We start from the raw sequence: 17,893 nt of genomic DNA on the forward strand, positions 1-17,893 counted from the left end.
ACCTAACCTTTGTACTTGAGGCAAAAATCAAGAAACACCAACGAAGAAAGAAGATCGTTAAAAGTTAAATTCCTCCCAAAAAACCCCTCCATACCACAAAATCGCTGTCAAAACTTAAGGGGGTGTTTGATTGCTAGGTTGGTTTTTTGTTATATATATATTTAATTTCTCAACCTTGCAATTCCATGGTTTTTATAAAGAACAAGTTTGGTTCAAAGTTTTTGTTGGTTTTTATATTCCCTAGGATTCCCATTCCCCAACTTTTTTTCAAAAACTTGCCTGCCTATTAGTTAGGGAATGGAAAACCTGAGAAATTAAAATAGAATTTTAGACTTCTCTAAGATTCCCCCAAAAAGCCCAGTGTATCAACCAAATAAGATTTAATCATTCCATAAGAAATACTAGGCCGATTCTAACATTCTCCGGTAAACATAAAAACCAATGAATGAATTCTCCAAGAACGAAACAGGCCATAAAACCCTCCCTAAAAACCCCTCTATACCATCAAAACCAAGCATCCCTCTCATGGAAATTTTAAGAAAACCCATGATGCAGGATAATTAACCACTTGCTCTAAAAGCTCGAACTGATAGAGCATTTCGAATCAATCCCTTTATCTCATAGCCCAAGCCCCACATCGCATGGGTTAAGAGTCTTAAGACCTCAGCCGAAACCCCCCTCGTGGGCCCCACATCACATGGGTACTGCCTCACACAGACCGCCCACCCCGAGTGTGCCCCTACATCCCACAAGCAACCTCACTCGAGCCCGGTGTGAAAATGCCCCCGCATTAATCACCCCCGGTGAGGAGTCTCGCAAATGAGACCTCCCGCTCTAATACCAATTTGATGCAGGATAATTAATCACTTGCTCTAAAAGCTCGAACTGATAGAGCATGGCGAATCAATCCCTTTATCTCATAGCCCAGGCCCCACATCGCATGAGTTAGGACCTCGGTCCACATCACATGGGTACCGCCTCACATGAGCCACTGACCTCACACGAGCCACCCGCCTCACACAGGCCGCCCACCCCGAGTGTACCCCCGCATCCCACAGGCAACCCCACTCAAGCCCGGCGTGAAAATGCGCCCCCCCCCCCACGCACATTAACCCACCTACCCAAAGGAGCATTATGATGAAGGTAGAATGATGCAATGAGATCATAAATGAATTAACTAAAACAATTTAAAGTACAAAATAATACTAATATATCACAAACTCAAAGAAGACAAGTATTTAATTATACTCAAATTCAAGACTAAATCACAATCCCGCAGTTAGATCTTATAAAACGTGATTAAATAGGACCTATGGAATGTAGGACTTCCATCTAGCATAGGGATTGATCTAATTCGAAAGGAAATCTATTGGTTTTGTTAAAGGGTTTAAGAACTAAGGTTTTAGGATTTGGGGATTTAAGAATTAGGATTTGGAATTAGGGCTATGGGGAATTAGGGTTTTGAGAGTTAGGGTTTTGGGGAATTAGGTTTGTGGGAATAGGGTTTTGAGAAATAGGGTTTGAGACTTAGGGTTTTGGAAAATTAGGGTTGGGATATGGGGTTTTAGGGGTTAGGGTTTAGGATTGGGGTTTTGGAAATTTTAGGTTATAGGATCGGAATTGGATTTTATGCTTAGGATTATGGATTTTTTTTAAGGCTTAGGATTATGGATTTTAGAGGAGATCGGGGATGGGTTCTAAGTTTTAAATGATAACAAAGAAGAAAAGAAAAGAAGAGATGAATAAGGAAGAAAAGAAGAAGATGATATCTTGTTGAGAAGAGAGAAAAGTAGAAAAGATAACTAGGGAATTGCTCCTAGTGGCTTTGCACCACCAATCCAATCATGGGATGAAATTTTGCTCAATCTCAAAACAAAAGGAGAGAAATCACTTTTATTCGTAACATGCTTAATGGCTAAGGTGGGGACATCCAACCTTTTATAGTCTTAGAAAAGACCTTTTACAAAAAGGTGCTATCAGATAAGATTCTCAACATAAACTCTTAATGAATTAAAAGTTGTCCCTAACTCCTTAATCTCAACACAAATATAAACTATACCAAAAATAATAAACATGTAAACAAACTAAACAACTAAACTAATTCATGGCCCATGGGGGCCCACGATCAAGATGTCCGTTGATGATGATCCAACTGTCAGAATGGTCCACAGTCAAAATCCAACGGTCCAATCATCATGTCCACGCAATCCAATGGTCGGATGTGTCGATCAAACTCGTATATGCAGCCCAAGTGCATTTTCCTAGTGTGGGGTCTTCAACATGGCTAAGAATGTGAATTGGGCCAAGTGGGCCCCATGTAATGGTCGTCTAGCCATAAGGAGACTGGCTCAGCCCTCTAATATGTTGCTTAGATGTCATCATCAATTCCCCTCGGCTGAGGAGATTTCGCCTCTGGCAAAATGAAGTTGCGGTGACACTCGAGGAGATCCGAGTCTCGCGTTAAAGCTCTACCTCTATGATCCGCATACTATCTGACTTTGGCCTGCCCTTCCATTTGACAAGGCACTCCCGATAACCTCCATATCGTGTAGATGCCACTCGCTCATCCCAGATATCCTATATCTTTTCTCTCTTGGTAGGTATGTATGACAAAATAGGTAGATGCTGAGAAGAATAATCGAGTATGGGCCAAGGGTCGACAGGTCGGGAGGGATATCATCAGGATCAAGGTGATGATTTGAATAAAGGCTAGTAGGTGTAGACGCTAGATGCTAAAAAGATACAAGATCTTCCACATTGAATGTAGATTTAATACCCGTGTCAGGTGAAAGATCTACAACATATGCATCGTGTCCCAAATTACTCAATATCTTATATGGTTCTATATTATGGGCTTGTAGTTTCTTAACGATCCCTTGTGGACACCGTTCAGGCCTTATATGAACTATCACATAGTCACCTACCTGAAACTTTCTAAACCTGTGATGAGATTCAGCAAATATCTTGTACGTTTCATTCATTGCTCATGTTAATCCGTTTTCTAATTTCAACATGCGAATCATGGATATGACATGTAAATGCATCTGCGGACTCTGATGACCTATGTGAGACTAATGCGGGAATAAAATCTATGGGGCTCCTAGGCACATCTACTTGCCTTTCCAATTTTGCTTCCTCCGTGGGACTCATTTGTTCGTGAAGAAGGTTTGGTAGAGTTAACCTAGGGACAAGATCTAGGGCAAGTTAAATGTCACGCACAGGTGTTAGCTCATCCATTATATCATCTAAGATAACATCACTAGACTCCTCCAATACCGTACTCCTCAGGTGGTAACTCTACACTACCCACGGGTGTAACCTTAGATGAAATCTCCAAACTAACCTTAGGTGTGACCTCACTTAACACGTGGGCATAAACCGTCGAATCAGCCTTAGTCTCCCTTTCAAACTCTTTGGCATTTATTATAAGAAGAGACTTAAGCTGGAATTTCCTCACATCTTCAAAATCACATTTCTTGATGTCCTCCTTTTCCGAGGTGCTTTTGGGCGGGAGAGGATTCAACTTTATCCTCTGACCCTCATGCATAAATAAACAGGTATTCGAGTGGCCAAATAGTGTCACATCGTGATCATACAACCAAGGTCTGCCCATAATGATGTAGCCTACATCCAGTGTTCGAAATATCGGTATCACACCATGTATCACACCCTTGGGATACAGATACTTATCAATTATCGTACGGGATATCTCGTTTGTATAGCATAATTTATCGCACTTTTTGGGAAACATGGGGAAACATTGGGGAAATTATTGAATTTTTCAATGAAATTTCAGGGATTATTTAAAAAGACTTTAATACACACTTTTAAATCATAAAATCTCAAAAAAGAAGTGTGCATAATAGGTTTCCTTTGTAAAGAGTCCTAAGCTATGTACTGGCAGGATCCTAAGTTATGCACTGCCAGTAGGCAACCCGTATCCAACGGAATTTTTATTTGCCATCGAACAGACTATTTAATAGAGATTGGTGGATTCCTAATTGTAGGGCCCACTTTGATGTATGTGTATTACATCCACATCGTCCATATATTTTTATGGCTTATTTTAGGGCTTGATTCCAAAAATGAAGCAAGTCCATAGTCTTAGGTGGACCATACCACAAGAAACAGTTGTGATTGAATCCTCACCATTAAAAACTTCATGGGGGCAACAAAATGTTTATTTTCCATCCAAGTTGTTGAGAATGTCACAAAGACCTGGATGAAGAGACCACAAAAATATCAGCTTGATCCAAAACTTTTGCGGCCCATGAGAAGTTTTCATTGATCGATTACCATTGTTTCTTTTATTATGGCCCACTTAAGATTTGGATCTGCTTCATTTTTTTGGATCATGCCATAAAATGAAATTTCAAAACCGATGGATGGCGTGGATATAAGGACCATGTATCAAGGTGGGTCCTACGGTCAGTGATCCCACCCACCTCAGTGAATCGGGGGTTCCACTGAAATCACGCTCGTCTTGGTGGGGGTAGTACCCAATCCACGCACAAAATGGAACATGGAATGTGAGTGGGATCCTAACTATGGGCCCCACCATGATGTTTGTGTTGTATCCAGACCATCCATTTATTTGGAGAGATCATTTTAGTGCATGATCCAGATAATGACGCTGATCCAGAGCTCAAGTGGTCCCCACCGTAGAAAACAATGGGGATAGTGATGCCTACCATTTAAACTTAAAACCATTTCTAGGGGCTCACCATGATATTTATTTGAGATCCAACCTGTCGTATGGGGGAAGAAGAATCGGTTGATCACCTTCTCATTCATTGTCCTTTTATTGCAAGCATTTGGGCAGATTTTGTTTCTCGATTCAGAATCAATTAGTGTCTCTCGGGCTCCGCGAATCTTCTCCTGAAAGTTCAGCATGGGATAAGAATAGGAAAGAAAAAGACTCAGATATGGAGAATGGCTATTCTTACAATTTGGTGGTCCGTCTAGGAAGAAAGAAACGGCAGATGCTTTGGGGATGTCTCTAATCCCGCAGAGGTTGTTGCTTCCAAAGCAAAGCGTTTGATGATTGAATGGGCTGCTCAAGTAGATGTTTTAAAGGATTTTGATTTTCTTTTTCTTGGAGTCTAGTAGTTTCTGCTCGCTCAGCGGATCCTCGCTCCTGTTTCTGTACTTTTTTCTCTTTCTTAATATATAAATCGTTATCTTTCAAAAAAAAAAAAAAGATATGGAAGAAAGAAAAATGAAAATACCAGCTTAATCAAAAACTTCTGTGGCCCCATGAAATTTTCAAAGGTAGGAGTTCAATCCCTACAATTTCTTGTTGTGGGGTCTACTTGAGCTTTGGATTTGTCTCAGGACCTAAAATGATCTTTAAAAATGGATGGACGGAATGGATATACAATATATACATGAAGGTGGGCCCCACCGGAAGGGCCTTACCAACTTTAGTGCAATCGAGTCACACCGAACCCACTCTCAAGAGCGGATCAAGTGTCACAGGTAATAGCTTAGTGGGTGTCACCCTTATTGTAGGGCCCACCTTGATGATATGTTGTGAATCCACTCCGTCCATTCATTTTTACAACCCATTTTAGGACTTGGTCCTAAACATTAAGCACATCCAAATCTCAAGTGGACCACACCACGTGAAATAGTGATGATTGAATGCTTACCATTAAAAACTTTCCAAGGCCTATTTTAAGGATATTAGTAATGTTTATTTATCATCCAACCCGTTTATAAGGTCAAACATAACTCGATGAAAGAAAAATACAAATATTAGCTTGACCCAAAATTGTTTTGGCCTACAAAACTCTTTTAATGGTCATTCACCATTTTTTCCAGTGGTATGGTCCACCTGAGATTTGGATCTGCTTAAGTTTTGGCACAGAGTCCTCGAATGATATGAAAAAATGGATGAGCGGCATGGATTTGAACCACACTAATCAAGATGGGCCCCACATGGTAAGGTTAACACCCAATAAGTTGTTGCCCGTGTAACACCTAATCTGCTCCCTAATTTAAGAGACCAAGAAAGAGAGCTCGAAAGACTCCTCTTCTCCGTTAAAGGCGATCCGAAGTCCGCAACCATGAACCAAAATCCTCGCCGGAAATCTGTAGTTCCCAACCCAAAATTACTAAAAATCTATCCCAAAATTCCACTTTTTCTTCAAATCCTAACTCGAATCCCCATAATTCCCGACGAAAATTTGGTTTCCTTCCTAAACAATTATCCTCAAAGGAAAAAAGAAAAAAGAGGGGCGATTAGGGTTTTTCTTACCTGATCCGTTGATTTCAACCGTGGCCCACCAAATCTAGTCGAAAGGGACTCAAATGTAAGAGAAATTTTTTTCTATATTTTTGGAATTTCTGGAGAGGAAGACGGAATTTCTGATATCGCGCGATGTATCGTCAATATCAGCCATATTTGACGATATTATGCGATATCTTGTGATATATCTCACAATAAGGAATTCCAGGATTTTCTTTTAATTTTTGAGGGCTTCTAAGGGGTTTCATATCGTTGGCTCGCGATAACGATAATATCGGCCGATATATCGCCCGATAGTATCGATATTACGAACACTACCTGCATCTATAAGCAAAACATCACACCACAATGTATTCATATAGGAACTAAATTGGATTGAAATGGGACAACACTGAGAAACTGGAATCGAAGACACATCAACCCATGAGACTCGATAAGGCAAGGGTGAGGAATGCTATCAAACCTAAGTGATCCACAGACATAACAGAGACCATATTGGTACAACTGTCACTATCAATGATCAACTTATAATTTTTATCATCACACTTGGCATAAATGTGGAAAAATGAATTCCTGCGCCAATCATCACTTTCTATAGTCTGGCCTAAGGCACATCTAAAGACTGCAAGTGGCGCAGTCTCAACTCCTTCAACTTCACTTCCCACTTGAAATTGGTCATCTTCCCCATTGTCGGGGTTTGCTTGGAGGGAAGCTTCCAACTGGTTCATGCGAGTGTTGATCTCATTCCTAAGAGTTGCCAGTTGGTGACTACTGGTTCTACTTTAGGCCTTGATGGCCGCGAGATGGTGGTTGATGGCATTGAGGGTCTCAGTAAGCTGTTCCGAGTTCATTGTGCGCCCAGTATGAATGGGCATAAACCGGGGATCTAATGGGGACCCTAACAACTAAAGACTCTAAATGCAATGTTATGACAATGGGAAGTTTACTAACCCTAAACACGGCAATATGAAAACCTACCCTAATTGCGATATGAAAATCCTATGCTAAACCTAGGCTCTGATACCAAAATTTGATACAGGATAGATGGCCTAACCTAGAATGATGCAATGAGATCATAAATAGATTAACTAGAACAATTTAGAGCACAAAATAATACTAATCTATCACAAACTTAAAGAAGTCAAGTATTTAATTATACTCAAATTCAAGACTAAATCACAATCATGCAATTAAATCTTATAAAACATGATTAAATAGGACCTATGAAAGGTAGGACTTCCATCTAACATAGGGATTGACCTAATTCGAAAGGGAATCTCTTGGTTCTGTTAAAGGGTTTAAGAACTAGGGTTTTGGGAATTAGGGTTTCGAGAGTTAGGGTTTTAGGGAATTAGGTTTGTGGGAACTAGGGTTTGAGACTTTGGGATTTGGAAAATTAGGGTTGGGATGTGGGGTTTTAGGGATTAGGATTTAGGATTGGGTTTATGGGAAATTTAGGTTTTAGGATTGGAATTGAGGGTTTTATGCTTAGGATTATGGATTTTGGAGGAGACTGGGGATGGGTTTTAAGTTTTGGATGGTAACAAAGAACCTACCATCTTCCTTATACAATCATCTAATGTTATTACGCTTTTTTGTTAGGGAGGTCTTGAATTGATCTTGTACTCATCTAATATTGAGTTGTTGAATAATGACAATCACATATTGATTCCCATAAACAATTCAATGTCTTGTGCATGATCCTCTTCGAGGGGGATTCTCCTAGTGCACAAGACACTAAATTGTTTATAGGAATCAATCAGTGATTTTCATTATACAATAACTCAATACAAACACACATGCACACACGATCCAAGATCTCCCTAACCCAAAACAAGATCATATTAATCCAAAATAGTAACAAAATAACAAATTAACCTTTATCCTAACAAACTAGTCCCTCTCCGACTGGGAAGGGATTTTATTTCATGTTAGTCGAAGTAGTACCTATCTCTGGGATTTTGTTCCAATTTATTCTCATATCCAATCATTTTACCTGCTTTTGAAGAACCTTGTCCTCAAAGTTCGATCATTCTTTGGGCGCACTTCTTCCTCAATCTCTTCTTCAACATCTCCATCTAGTAAAAACAATTGTTGTGGCATGCAGTGATGTCTTGATGCGAACTTTTCATCACAATTGTAACATAGGAACTTCTCCTAGCGTGCATGTATTCTGCTCATAACAGTTTTTTACAAGAGCATCTCCTACTTTGTTATCATTGGAATAATATAGGGTGTGCTAGCCCAATTGTTACCACTAAAGTAGTTCACCGGAACATTTGAACCTCAACCTCTTACTTAAGCCCTATGATGAATCTCTCTCTCTCCCTCCCTCTCAAGAAATCCTTGTATTCAATTGATCCAAAACATGCACACGGGGACTTGACGAAGATCCTATGTCAAGGATGCCACAGAACTGTTCGATCCTTTAGCATGTTTAGGAACTTGAAATTTTGCTCTACGCAGCATACCCAACTAATCGGATCTTCGCCACTGAACTTCAAAAAATCGAAATGAGCATACCTTGTTTGGATGGGAAATACACTATCTCTGCGGGGCCCACTGTTAGGTCCACTGGATTCGCTTCTTGTATCTTGATCATCAGTCATATACATTGTATCATTAACCATTGAAGATGACAACCACTCAATTGAAGGCTCATGGCAACAAGGGTCCCCTTGATCTCCCACAACAACCACGAATATTGCTGCACTTCTTCACTTACATTCCAACTTTAGCCTCCATCAATTCCATTTGATGAGCTCATGTGGCGTGTTGGGCGTCCCCAGGATTGATTCCCTAATGCCAAATGATATGGTCCTTGCTCCACGAGTAAGGATGAGTACTTGATCCTCTTCAAAGGGGCTCTACCAGACTACCTCTCAGTACACAAGACATTGAATTGTTTATGGGAATAGTGTGATTTTCATCATTCAATGACTCAATGTATGGATGAGTACAAGATCAATCCAAGGTCTCCCTGACCCAAAACACAATCATTATAATCCATACATAGCAACGAAATAACAAACTAATCTTTATCCTCACAAACTAGTCCCTATCCAACTGGATTGGGATTTTATTCTATCTTATTCAAACTAGTCCCTATTTTATTCTAAATTTATTCCAATTTCCTATCAGGTTAACTTTTAATGGTCTTCTTTCTACTTTATTCACTGATGTTTCTCGAATTTTCAGCTCAAGACCAACTGTCAGGTAACAAGCTTTCTTAAAAATAAAAAAATCAGTTCAATATAATTTTAACAAAAAGAAAAGAAAAATAAATAAATGAAACATGTTGCAGAGAATGAATCGAATGATAACAGTACCCAATGTCAAGAACGTGGCAAGGCCTCATTACAGTCCTATCGATGGCGGCACGGAAGGCGGCGTTCCTGCTGGAGTCATTAAGCATGTCGAGATACGAAGTCGAGGATAGAAGGGCTCTGGGCGTGCTTTCTTCCACGTCTTCTTCCACGACCACCCATTCGGAGGTCCCCGTCAAAGGGTCGAGCCTCAGCTGGAAGAGGCGCTGTGGTGGTGGGGCCGAGCTCATGGCTCGAACGGATCTTCTGATGTTTGGAGGTGTTAGGCGGGTTAGGGTTTGGAGGCTAAAATGGGAAATTAGAGAAGTCGCCATGATGGTGGAAGGAGGAGAGGCATGGCGAGGCGGCGGTGGGGTTTCTGAGATCAGATTTGCGAGGGAGAGTTCGCGGCAGGATTTGAAAAAAGGGACCTTTATAGCAACATTCCTCAGCATTTGGGATTTTACTAAATAATCCTCACTGGACCGAAACGAAAGAAAAACATTTCCTTACCACGGAAACTACCATAACCTCACCGTATTCTTTTTTACTTAAGAAATCCGAAAAAATGGAGGATTGTGAGGGCCCACGTGACATTTGTATGATATCCAACCCGTCCAATAGACGTAATCCGCTGTGATATGCAAAAGAACCAAAATTTTGGTCAGTATAAACATAAGGTGAGCCACAATGCAGAAAATAACATAGACCGCTTAAAAACATCAAAATATACAAGCAGCCCATACGCCAATTCGATCAGAAAGCATGATTATCATGGTTGGGTGCGCATGATTGACAGGTTGAATGTCATTGATATACCATGTGGACCCAATATTCTAAGGGCGTGTTTGGATCGCACGCCCAGAAGGTACAGTATTGTTTTATTTTAAAATATTACATTAACACATGTTTGAATCGGATTTGAAATCCGATATACACTCGCCGCCCTAAGTACGTCTTCGAATAGAAACGGATGGGCACACGTCACTGCTTTTACGTCTTCTCATATCGGGCAGGGCAACCGACTTCATTGCGTTGCAGATCAAGTTGGAAGAAAAAAAAAATCTCATTTTCCTATGGTGTCTTGAGAGACCATTGCGCGAGTGTATATCTTATTCCCTCTTCTCCGCTTGTTTGCCATTTTGTGAAAGAGGAGATCATGCCTCTCCGTTTGAATCTGGGGCGTTAGTCGGGATGTACGCCCATCCATCTTTGGCCCAGACGAAGATGCAATGAACTGTTGTGCTGCTTCATTGTGATAAAAATTGATATTCTTCTCCTGTATACCCATCATTCTCACAGACTATGAAAGAGCAGGTAATGTATTTTTCATGGTTTGCAATATCTTAGGTATAGTCCGATCACCATTTTTACATGACAGCATGCATTCTATGTCTTCTGGATACATATTCTCTCCATACAACTTCTGTTGCTGCACACTACATCTTGGACAGTTTGGATGAAAGACATACATTGTGTTGATGCCCCCAGAGCATTTGACATCATCCATTGAGTGGTGTCAAGTTTTAGTAGCCAATCTATGGTCCATAACAACTAACACATATGGCCTATGTTAAGGACTTTTCGCACCAGGGAGTCCATTTCTTAAACAAACACTGAATTGGATATATCCACTGAATAGATATCCAAGGTCACTCCATACCAAACATTGTATTGCTCTATGATAATACTCATGGATACAGTATACAATGTTCGGAGTATATGCATTGTACAGTATTACATTGTAGTACAATACTATGTATGAATCCAAACACGCCCTAACTGTATTACTTTTTAAAGGGTACTTTTGTAAATTCCCTCCACAGAGAGAGCAAATCGAGGGCCTGTATTCCGCCGAGATAGGGCATGCAGTGACGAAGGACGTATGAAGCCGTACACATCCACACGTGGGGAAACGTGTATATATGAAACACGTGTGCGGGATCTGAGCTTTCCATATGGTTGAAAATAATGGTTAGATCTCCCACCAAAAAAATCGGACATTATAAATCGTCCCAGCTACCAGGTAGAGTAAGGATTAAGTTTTTCTAGCCATATATTTGTTTTGATATGTTGTGGCCCACCTGGGGTTTGAAATGGCCTGATTTTTATGGCTAAATATCCAAACACTGGATCTCACGTGATGAAAAGCTTAGATCTCACACATGTGTAACACTATGACACTTATGTCCACGTGTGGATTTGTAAGGCTGTCACACGTGTGGAATAAGCGAATCTCGCGAAGAAGACCACCTGAAGTTTTGAACGTCGAGCGGTGGACCTTTGTTTATCGGTGATAGGGCTGTCAATGGGCTGGGCTGGGCGGGGCCGTCGAGTTTCGGGCCTGGCCTGCACTTGGGACTGAGTTCAAGGCCGGGCCTGGCCTGCACAGAAGCTCACTCTCTTCGTTTCTCTTTCTACTGGAACAGTGCACACCTCTCTCGACCTGGCTGAGCTACTTTGGCCCGTCACGAGCTTGGGCATTAGTTCTATTTTGAACAATTCGGGCGGGTTTTGGACAAAGCGTGCCAGTGTTGCTGGAGAACTAGTCACATACATACAACTGTACCACAACTTGTGGTGCCGTACAATATTTATCGCCAGCATGCCACTTGCGTAGGACATCAACGTCATGGAAACAGTAAGTCCACCGTGAAGATCATCTTTCTCAAAATCAGACTGATCGGCTCGATCAGTGGTGGGCCGCATCCATTACATTGAGTCTGATTGTCGGTTATCCATTGATTCCAATGGCGAGTCCTGCCTGATAAGTGAAACGGGCGTGATTTTGTCCCAGGCGATCTTCGCGGTGAGGCCCACCGTCTTGATGGTATGGATGTCTTGCACAATGTCATGTTAGCCGGAAATACGATACAGTGGCACAAGCTATGGTACCTCGCCCGTATCTGATCGGTTCCTTTGTTGCCGATCCAGGCCGTTGATTTGATATGCTACAAGGTAGGTGGGATAATCCCAAATCATTCAAATGTTGGCCGGCAGATAGATGGCCAAGAGGAAAATTCTGCATAGAACCAATTTATGGTGTTTTTAGGTAAAATCCCCCGTCGGTTTTGAGTGCCATCAAATCAAAGGCCTGGATCGAAGAGAAAAGGACCCCACTTGTAAAAACCGGGGTCGAGAATACTGTGCCTATCATTAGCTAAATGGTCTGGATCACAGGAGAAAAGGACCCCACTTCCTCACGATCCAACGATGAAGGGTTTCATCTCAGATTGGTGTGTTCATCAGATCAACAGTCTAGATTGTTCAAGAGTGCATCAGTACATCTTGCTAGTGTTACACAATTTTGCATGATTGGGCCAGTCATCAGGTGGGCCAATCTGCAAACACGCCCTGGACAAAAATCAGCTCCACAAAGTCAGACTGTTAGGATCATCCGACAGCCGAGATTTTTTATTTTTTTGCTCATGAGCATGGCCCATATGCCACGGGGGCCCACTTTCTGGTGGGCCAGTTGCTAGGTGGAGAAAAAAGTAGTTTTACTCGGCCCAACGCCTTATAAAAGCCATCCAACCCCTTGTTTGCATTTCCTGCTGCCTTCTCATGGCTGTTCCATGTCTCTCCGCCTGCTCAGTCCAGAAACCCTAGAAAATCTCCATGGAAGAAACAGAGAGAAGAACACCAAAAGCAAAACCCTAGAATCTCTCAACAATCAGTCCATAGAAAATGGCCTCAACCAATCTCGGTTGTTGACAGGAAGAAATGCGCCTTTCCATGCACCACATTCGCACCGGCATCCGACAAGCAAGCTTCTCCTTCTCAATCCTCGCCCCATATCAATCCCTTCATTACTACGATAATTCGGTTGTCTCTTGCCATCGTCTTGCCAAATCCGCTCCTTTTCCCACCTCCATGTTCATCTGCTTCACCAGTTTCATTTGTTTAATGCGATTTCCTTTCACGACGGAGGCGAAAACAGATAAGTCTCTCGAAGAATACGATAAAGATTCGATACGTAAAATCATCAAAGAAGAGCAGTGGGATGATTATCGGCTAAGAAGTCTGTTCGATCCGGTTTTATCTCCAACTAAGGTTTCTAGAGTTTTGGTAGAATTGAGACGAGATGCGCCGCTGGCGCTTAAGTTCTTCAATTGGGTGAAAACCCAAAATGGCTTTTGCCACACAACAGAATCGCATTGCATTCTTGTGCATATACTATTCCGGGCTAGGATGTATTCTCATGCTCAACAAGTTCTTAAAGTGCTGGTGTCGTCCGAATGTGTCCCACCCAATTCAGATGTTCTCGATGGCTTGATAGCAACAAGAAGCGTCTGCAATTCAGGGTTTGGAGTTTTTGATGCGCTATTTGGCGTCTTGACGGATTTGGGGTTGTTAGATGAAGCCAGTGAGTGCTTTGAAAAGATGCGGAAGTTCAGAGTTTTGCCAAAGGCACGGTCTTGCAATGTTCTTTTGCACAGACTTTCGAAAGTGGGCCGGAGGAATTTGTCAAGGAAGTTGTTTACAAACATGGTCACAGCGAATATTCCACTGTCGGTTTTTACTTTCAACATCATGATAGACATCTCTTGCAAGGAGGGGGATTTGAAGGCCGCCAGAGGGTTGTTTTCGCAGATGAAGGAAATGGGTTGCACGCCGGATGTTATCACATACAATTCTCTTATTGATGGGCATGGGAAGGTTGGGCAGTTGGAAGAAGCAGAATGTCTGTTCGATGAAATGATGAGGGTGGGTTGTGAGCCTGATGTGATCACATACAATGCCCTTATCAACTGCTTCTGTAAGTTCGAACAGCTGCCGCAGGCATTAAGGTATTTCACCCAAATGAGGAGAAATGGTGTGAAGCCTAATGTTGTAACTTTTAGTACATTTATTGATGCGTTTTGCAAGGAAGGCATGATGCAAGAAGCAATCAAGTTTTTCGTGAATATGAGATTGATCGGTCTTGCACCCAACGAGTTCACGTATACTTCTCTGATAGATGGAAACTGTAAAGCAGGTAATCTCAATGAAGCATTGAAGGTGGCTAAAGAAATGGTGCAGGCAGGAATTAACTTAAATATTGTTACCTATACAGCTATAGTTGATGGTCTATGTAAAGAGGGAAAGGTTGAGGAAGCGGAAGAAATTTTCAGGGCAATGGTGAAAGCAGGTGTGCCCAGTAACCAACTAATCTACACTGCCCTTGTTCATGGGCATTTCAGGAATAAACAGATGGAAAAGGCCATGACTCTGTTGAATGAAATGCAAGGAATGGACATGAAACCTGACTTGTCGTTGTATGGTACTGTCATCTGGGGTCTATGTGACCGGGGTGAGCTTCAAAAAGCTAAGCTTTTAGTCGCTGAAATGACAAAGCGCGGTTTGAAGCTCAATCATGTCATATACACTACTCTCATGGATGCTTATTTTAAGGCAGGGAAATCCTCAGAAGCTCTCAGTCTGCTTCATGAAATGTTAGACTTGGGCATAGTTCCCACTGTTGTGACATATTGTGCGTTAGTCGATGGACTGTGCAAAGGTGGGTCAGTTGAGGAAGCAACTTACCATTTTGATAGGATGAAAGTTTTGGGTTTGCAGCCCAATGTACTGGCTTACACAGCCCTCATTGATGGCCTTTGTAAAAACAGTTGCTTGGAAGATGCCAAGAAGGTATTTGATGAAATGCTGGAAAAGGGTATGTCTCCAGACAAGGTAGCTTACACATCTTTGATGGACGGGAACTTGAAACACGGAAATCTTCAGGAAGCACTCCGTCTATGGGACAAAATGGTTGACAGTGGTATTGAGCTTGATCTGCATGCATATGCTGTCTTGATAAGGGGACTCACTAAATGTGATCAAATGCAGCAGGCAAGGAACTTGCTGGATGAGATGATAGGAAATGGCGTTTCACCAGACGAGGGTGTTTATAGCTGTCTGGTGAGAAAGTATCATGAGCTAGGCAATATTGATGAAGCCTTCGAGCTACAAAATGAAATGAGAAGAAGAGGTTTAACAGCAAGCACTACTGGTGATGCTGTACCAAATGAACAAACCTGAGTAATTTTGTTACATTCTTTCAGCACCAATTTGCTGTTCTTGCTCAATGGATTTGGGCCAAGAGACAGCCTTATTCTGTCCTCTCTCTTGCATCGGAATCCAAGATAGTGGCATTCACTTACTGAGCAATCATGTTGGACGGTGGACAGCTGTCCGTCCAGAGTCAGACTGTCCATTTTCATGCTCGCCAAACCTCATCCATGGTATGGTACCTTTTGTTGGGTACACACACCAACTACAAAGGTAGGTTTCTGCTGTCTGAAGCTTTATCTGATTCTGTTGGCAATGAAATTTCATTTCTTCTCCTTCCCAACACCAATTTACATTTGCCTCTAGAGTACTGAGCCGTGCCAAGTTATTGACAGTACATGTGACATGCATCCAGGCCGTAGAAATCATGGGCTCCATCATGGACCTGAAAGTCATACTGATTGGAGAATCCTAACTGCCAGATTGCTGCCATCGACTGGAGGACTGAAAGAAAACATTCAGTTGGCAAAACAGATCACCACGATTGTCTGACCAGTGTGGCTTTCAGGCTATTCTCGTACCATGATGGGACCCACAGTTTGGACTTGTGGATGAGTTCTGCAATTTAGTACTCTAGGGCAAATTCATAAACACACATTGGAGTCCACCCCTTCTTATGCTTATGTGACACAAGGCCTTCCCATCTCCTTGTAAGGAAATGTGATGCGCTAATTGCTTCCATGTTACGAATGGAAAAGATCACATCATTATAAAAGTTTTACAGCTTGAGCTAATTTTATCAGGTGCTATAAGAGAGGTTTGTTCTGTCAAACTGCTATCCAATTGCTGCATCTTCTTCCATCCCACGAAATGGAGGTTGATAAGACCCTCATTGCATTGTTAGCTTTCCTTGATTTTTGCTGTTAGATTGCTTATATTTCTTGTGACCTGATAGCCTAGTATCTTATTTTTATGGCAGATGGTAGATTGTGCATAAGAAAAATGTGATACGGCATCAGAGAAATAGTTTTGTATATTCATGGACCTTGAGATCATATGGATGTAACTGTTCCGGTCTGTATTTTTACATTTAAAAAGAAAGAAAATCTGTTCATTTGTCATTCACAGTCTTTTGAAAGCATGTCATATACCAAGCAATGCTGATTCATCTTTATCTGCAGGATATTGCCTTCCCCTTCTCAAGACAAAATACATGCCCATGGAGACTGTCTTCAAACTTCAATCTAACTACATCTATTGCATGACTGAGCAACAAGAATCGTTTACTCTTCGCAGAGCAATGTGTGTTGTAATTCTTTAAAGATGCCGTGTAATGACAATATGGCAGTGCCATCTCTTGTCATACTACGTCAACGGGAAGGTCTGTTCCAATAGAATTTATACTGTTACTGCATCCATAGAGAGGTCTATTGGGTAAATGTGTGGTTTGGACTTCCACACTGGGTTGTCTTAGAAGAAAGCTATGATATTTTTTCTCTTCTTTGGGTACTTTTTGTATTAGCCCTTTGCATTCGGATTCATCACGAGTCCTTGAAAGCTGGAAATGGATTTTTCAGTCACAGGAATTGAAACATTTACCATCCAGGCTTGGGGTCACCGATGATTTAAGAGGCTTAAATCAAATTTCTTGTCATAATTGAAACAGAGTCCTTCCTCTGGGCCATTTCCACTGTGAGTGGCCTTTTTGGTTGGAAGGGTCCTCTTATCATAAGCATTACCTGATTAGGCTCCGTGGGAGTCAATTGAACTGAAAGAGAGGGTAACTGCTTGTGGAAATTCGAAAATTCCAGTATTTTTTGGACACTGATTCGACATTTTTGGGATATTGAGATGCCCATCATGCGTTTGAGAATATCCGTGTATTCCAATGTCCAGCAGCCCATCTTGCGGTTTGGTTTACCCAAAGGCATGTTGATGTGTTGCAATATTGAGCCAATCCAGCTATTTGAGCAAGCATAGGGGTCATGGAATGCTTCATGTTCTTACATGGACTATTTTTAATTGGTGCAAAAATAGGACAAATGATCACATTTGAGCATGCTAGGATTGCACCTTTACATGAGTGGGACATCCAAGCCATGCAAAAGGTGGGCCCTATCATAGATTACCAAGCACAAGATCATGCCAATCCACTCATGTGGACCATACCAACGAAATCAATGGATGGAGAGGTGGGGAGAGTTGGTGCCACTGCAACCCTATGTGCATTGAAGACTTCTTTCAAGGTGTTTCCATGCAACTGTTGTGGGTGATCATTTCGGGTTATCCAAAAATGGTGTATCGGGTATCTAATCTTTCGCCACGGATGCTGCCCCATATCGGTCAT

At 41.7% G+C, this 17,893-nt stretch overlaps 2 protein-coding genes across 7 annotated transcripts in view; one reads left to right on the top strand and one right to left on the bottom strand.

Annotated features, from left to right (window-relative positions):
* Positions 1–10,041, bottom strand: part of LOC131232751 (protein arginine N-methyltransferase 7) — a 28,269-nt gene extending 18,228 nt beyond the window's left edge. The window contains exon 1 of one of the 3 annotated variants that reach the window (XM_058229223.1): positions 9,580–10,041. In XM_058229223.1, coding sequence (XP_058085206.1) covers positions 9,580–10,010 — 431 coding nt within the window. In that variant the 5' untranslated portion in view covers positions 10,011–10,041. Of the gene's footprint in view, positions 1–4,782; positions 4,807–9,579 lie in introns of those variants that run through there. The other 2 variants (XM_058229225.1, XM_058229224.1) reach the window with 2 other exon arrangements.
* A 3,053-nt stretch (positions 10,042–13,094) lies between these two features.
* On the top strand, positions 13,095–16,985 carry LOC131232817 (putative pentatricopeptide repeat-containing protein At2g02150). Of its 4 annotated transcripts, XM_058229302.1 has the most exons (4): positions 13,095–15,819; positions 16,350–16,422; positions 16,526–16,620; positions 16,728–16,985. In XM_058229302.1, exon 1 carries the CDS (start codon positions 13,279–13,281, stop codon positions 15,574–15,576), a length of 2,298 nt encoding a protein of 765 aa, XP_058085285.1. In that variant the 5' UTR covers positions 13,095–13,278; the 3' UTR covers positions 15,577–15,819; positions 16,350–16,422; positions 16,526–16,620; positions 16,728–16,985. The 4 variants fall into 4 exon arrangements, with proteins under 4 accessions (XP_058085285.1, XP_058085284.1, XP_058085286.1 ...); XM_058229301.1 differs by having other exon boundaries at positions 13,095–16,422; XM_058229303.1 differs by lacking the exon at positions 16,350–16,422.
* The last annotated feature ends 908 nt before the right edge of the window (positions 16,986–17,893 follow it).

The sequence above is a fragment of the Magnolia sinica genome, chromosome 18 (genome assembly GCF_029962835.1).
Source record: "Magnolia sinica isolate HGM2019 chromosome 18, MsV1, whole genome shotgun sequence".
NCBI classification, from domain to species: Eukaryota; Viridiplantae; Streptophyta; class Magnoliopsida; order Magnoliales; family Magnoliaceae; genus Magnolia; species Magnolia sinica.

What these genes read in the sequence shown, in the direction of transcription:
- LOC131232817 (XM_058229301.1), top strand. Translation starts at nt 13,279, where the DNA reads ATGCGCCTTTCCATGCACCACATTCGCACCGGCATCCGACAAGCAAGC.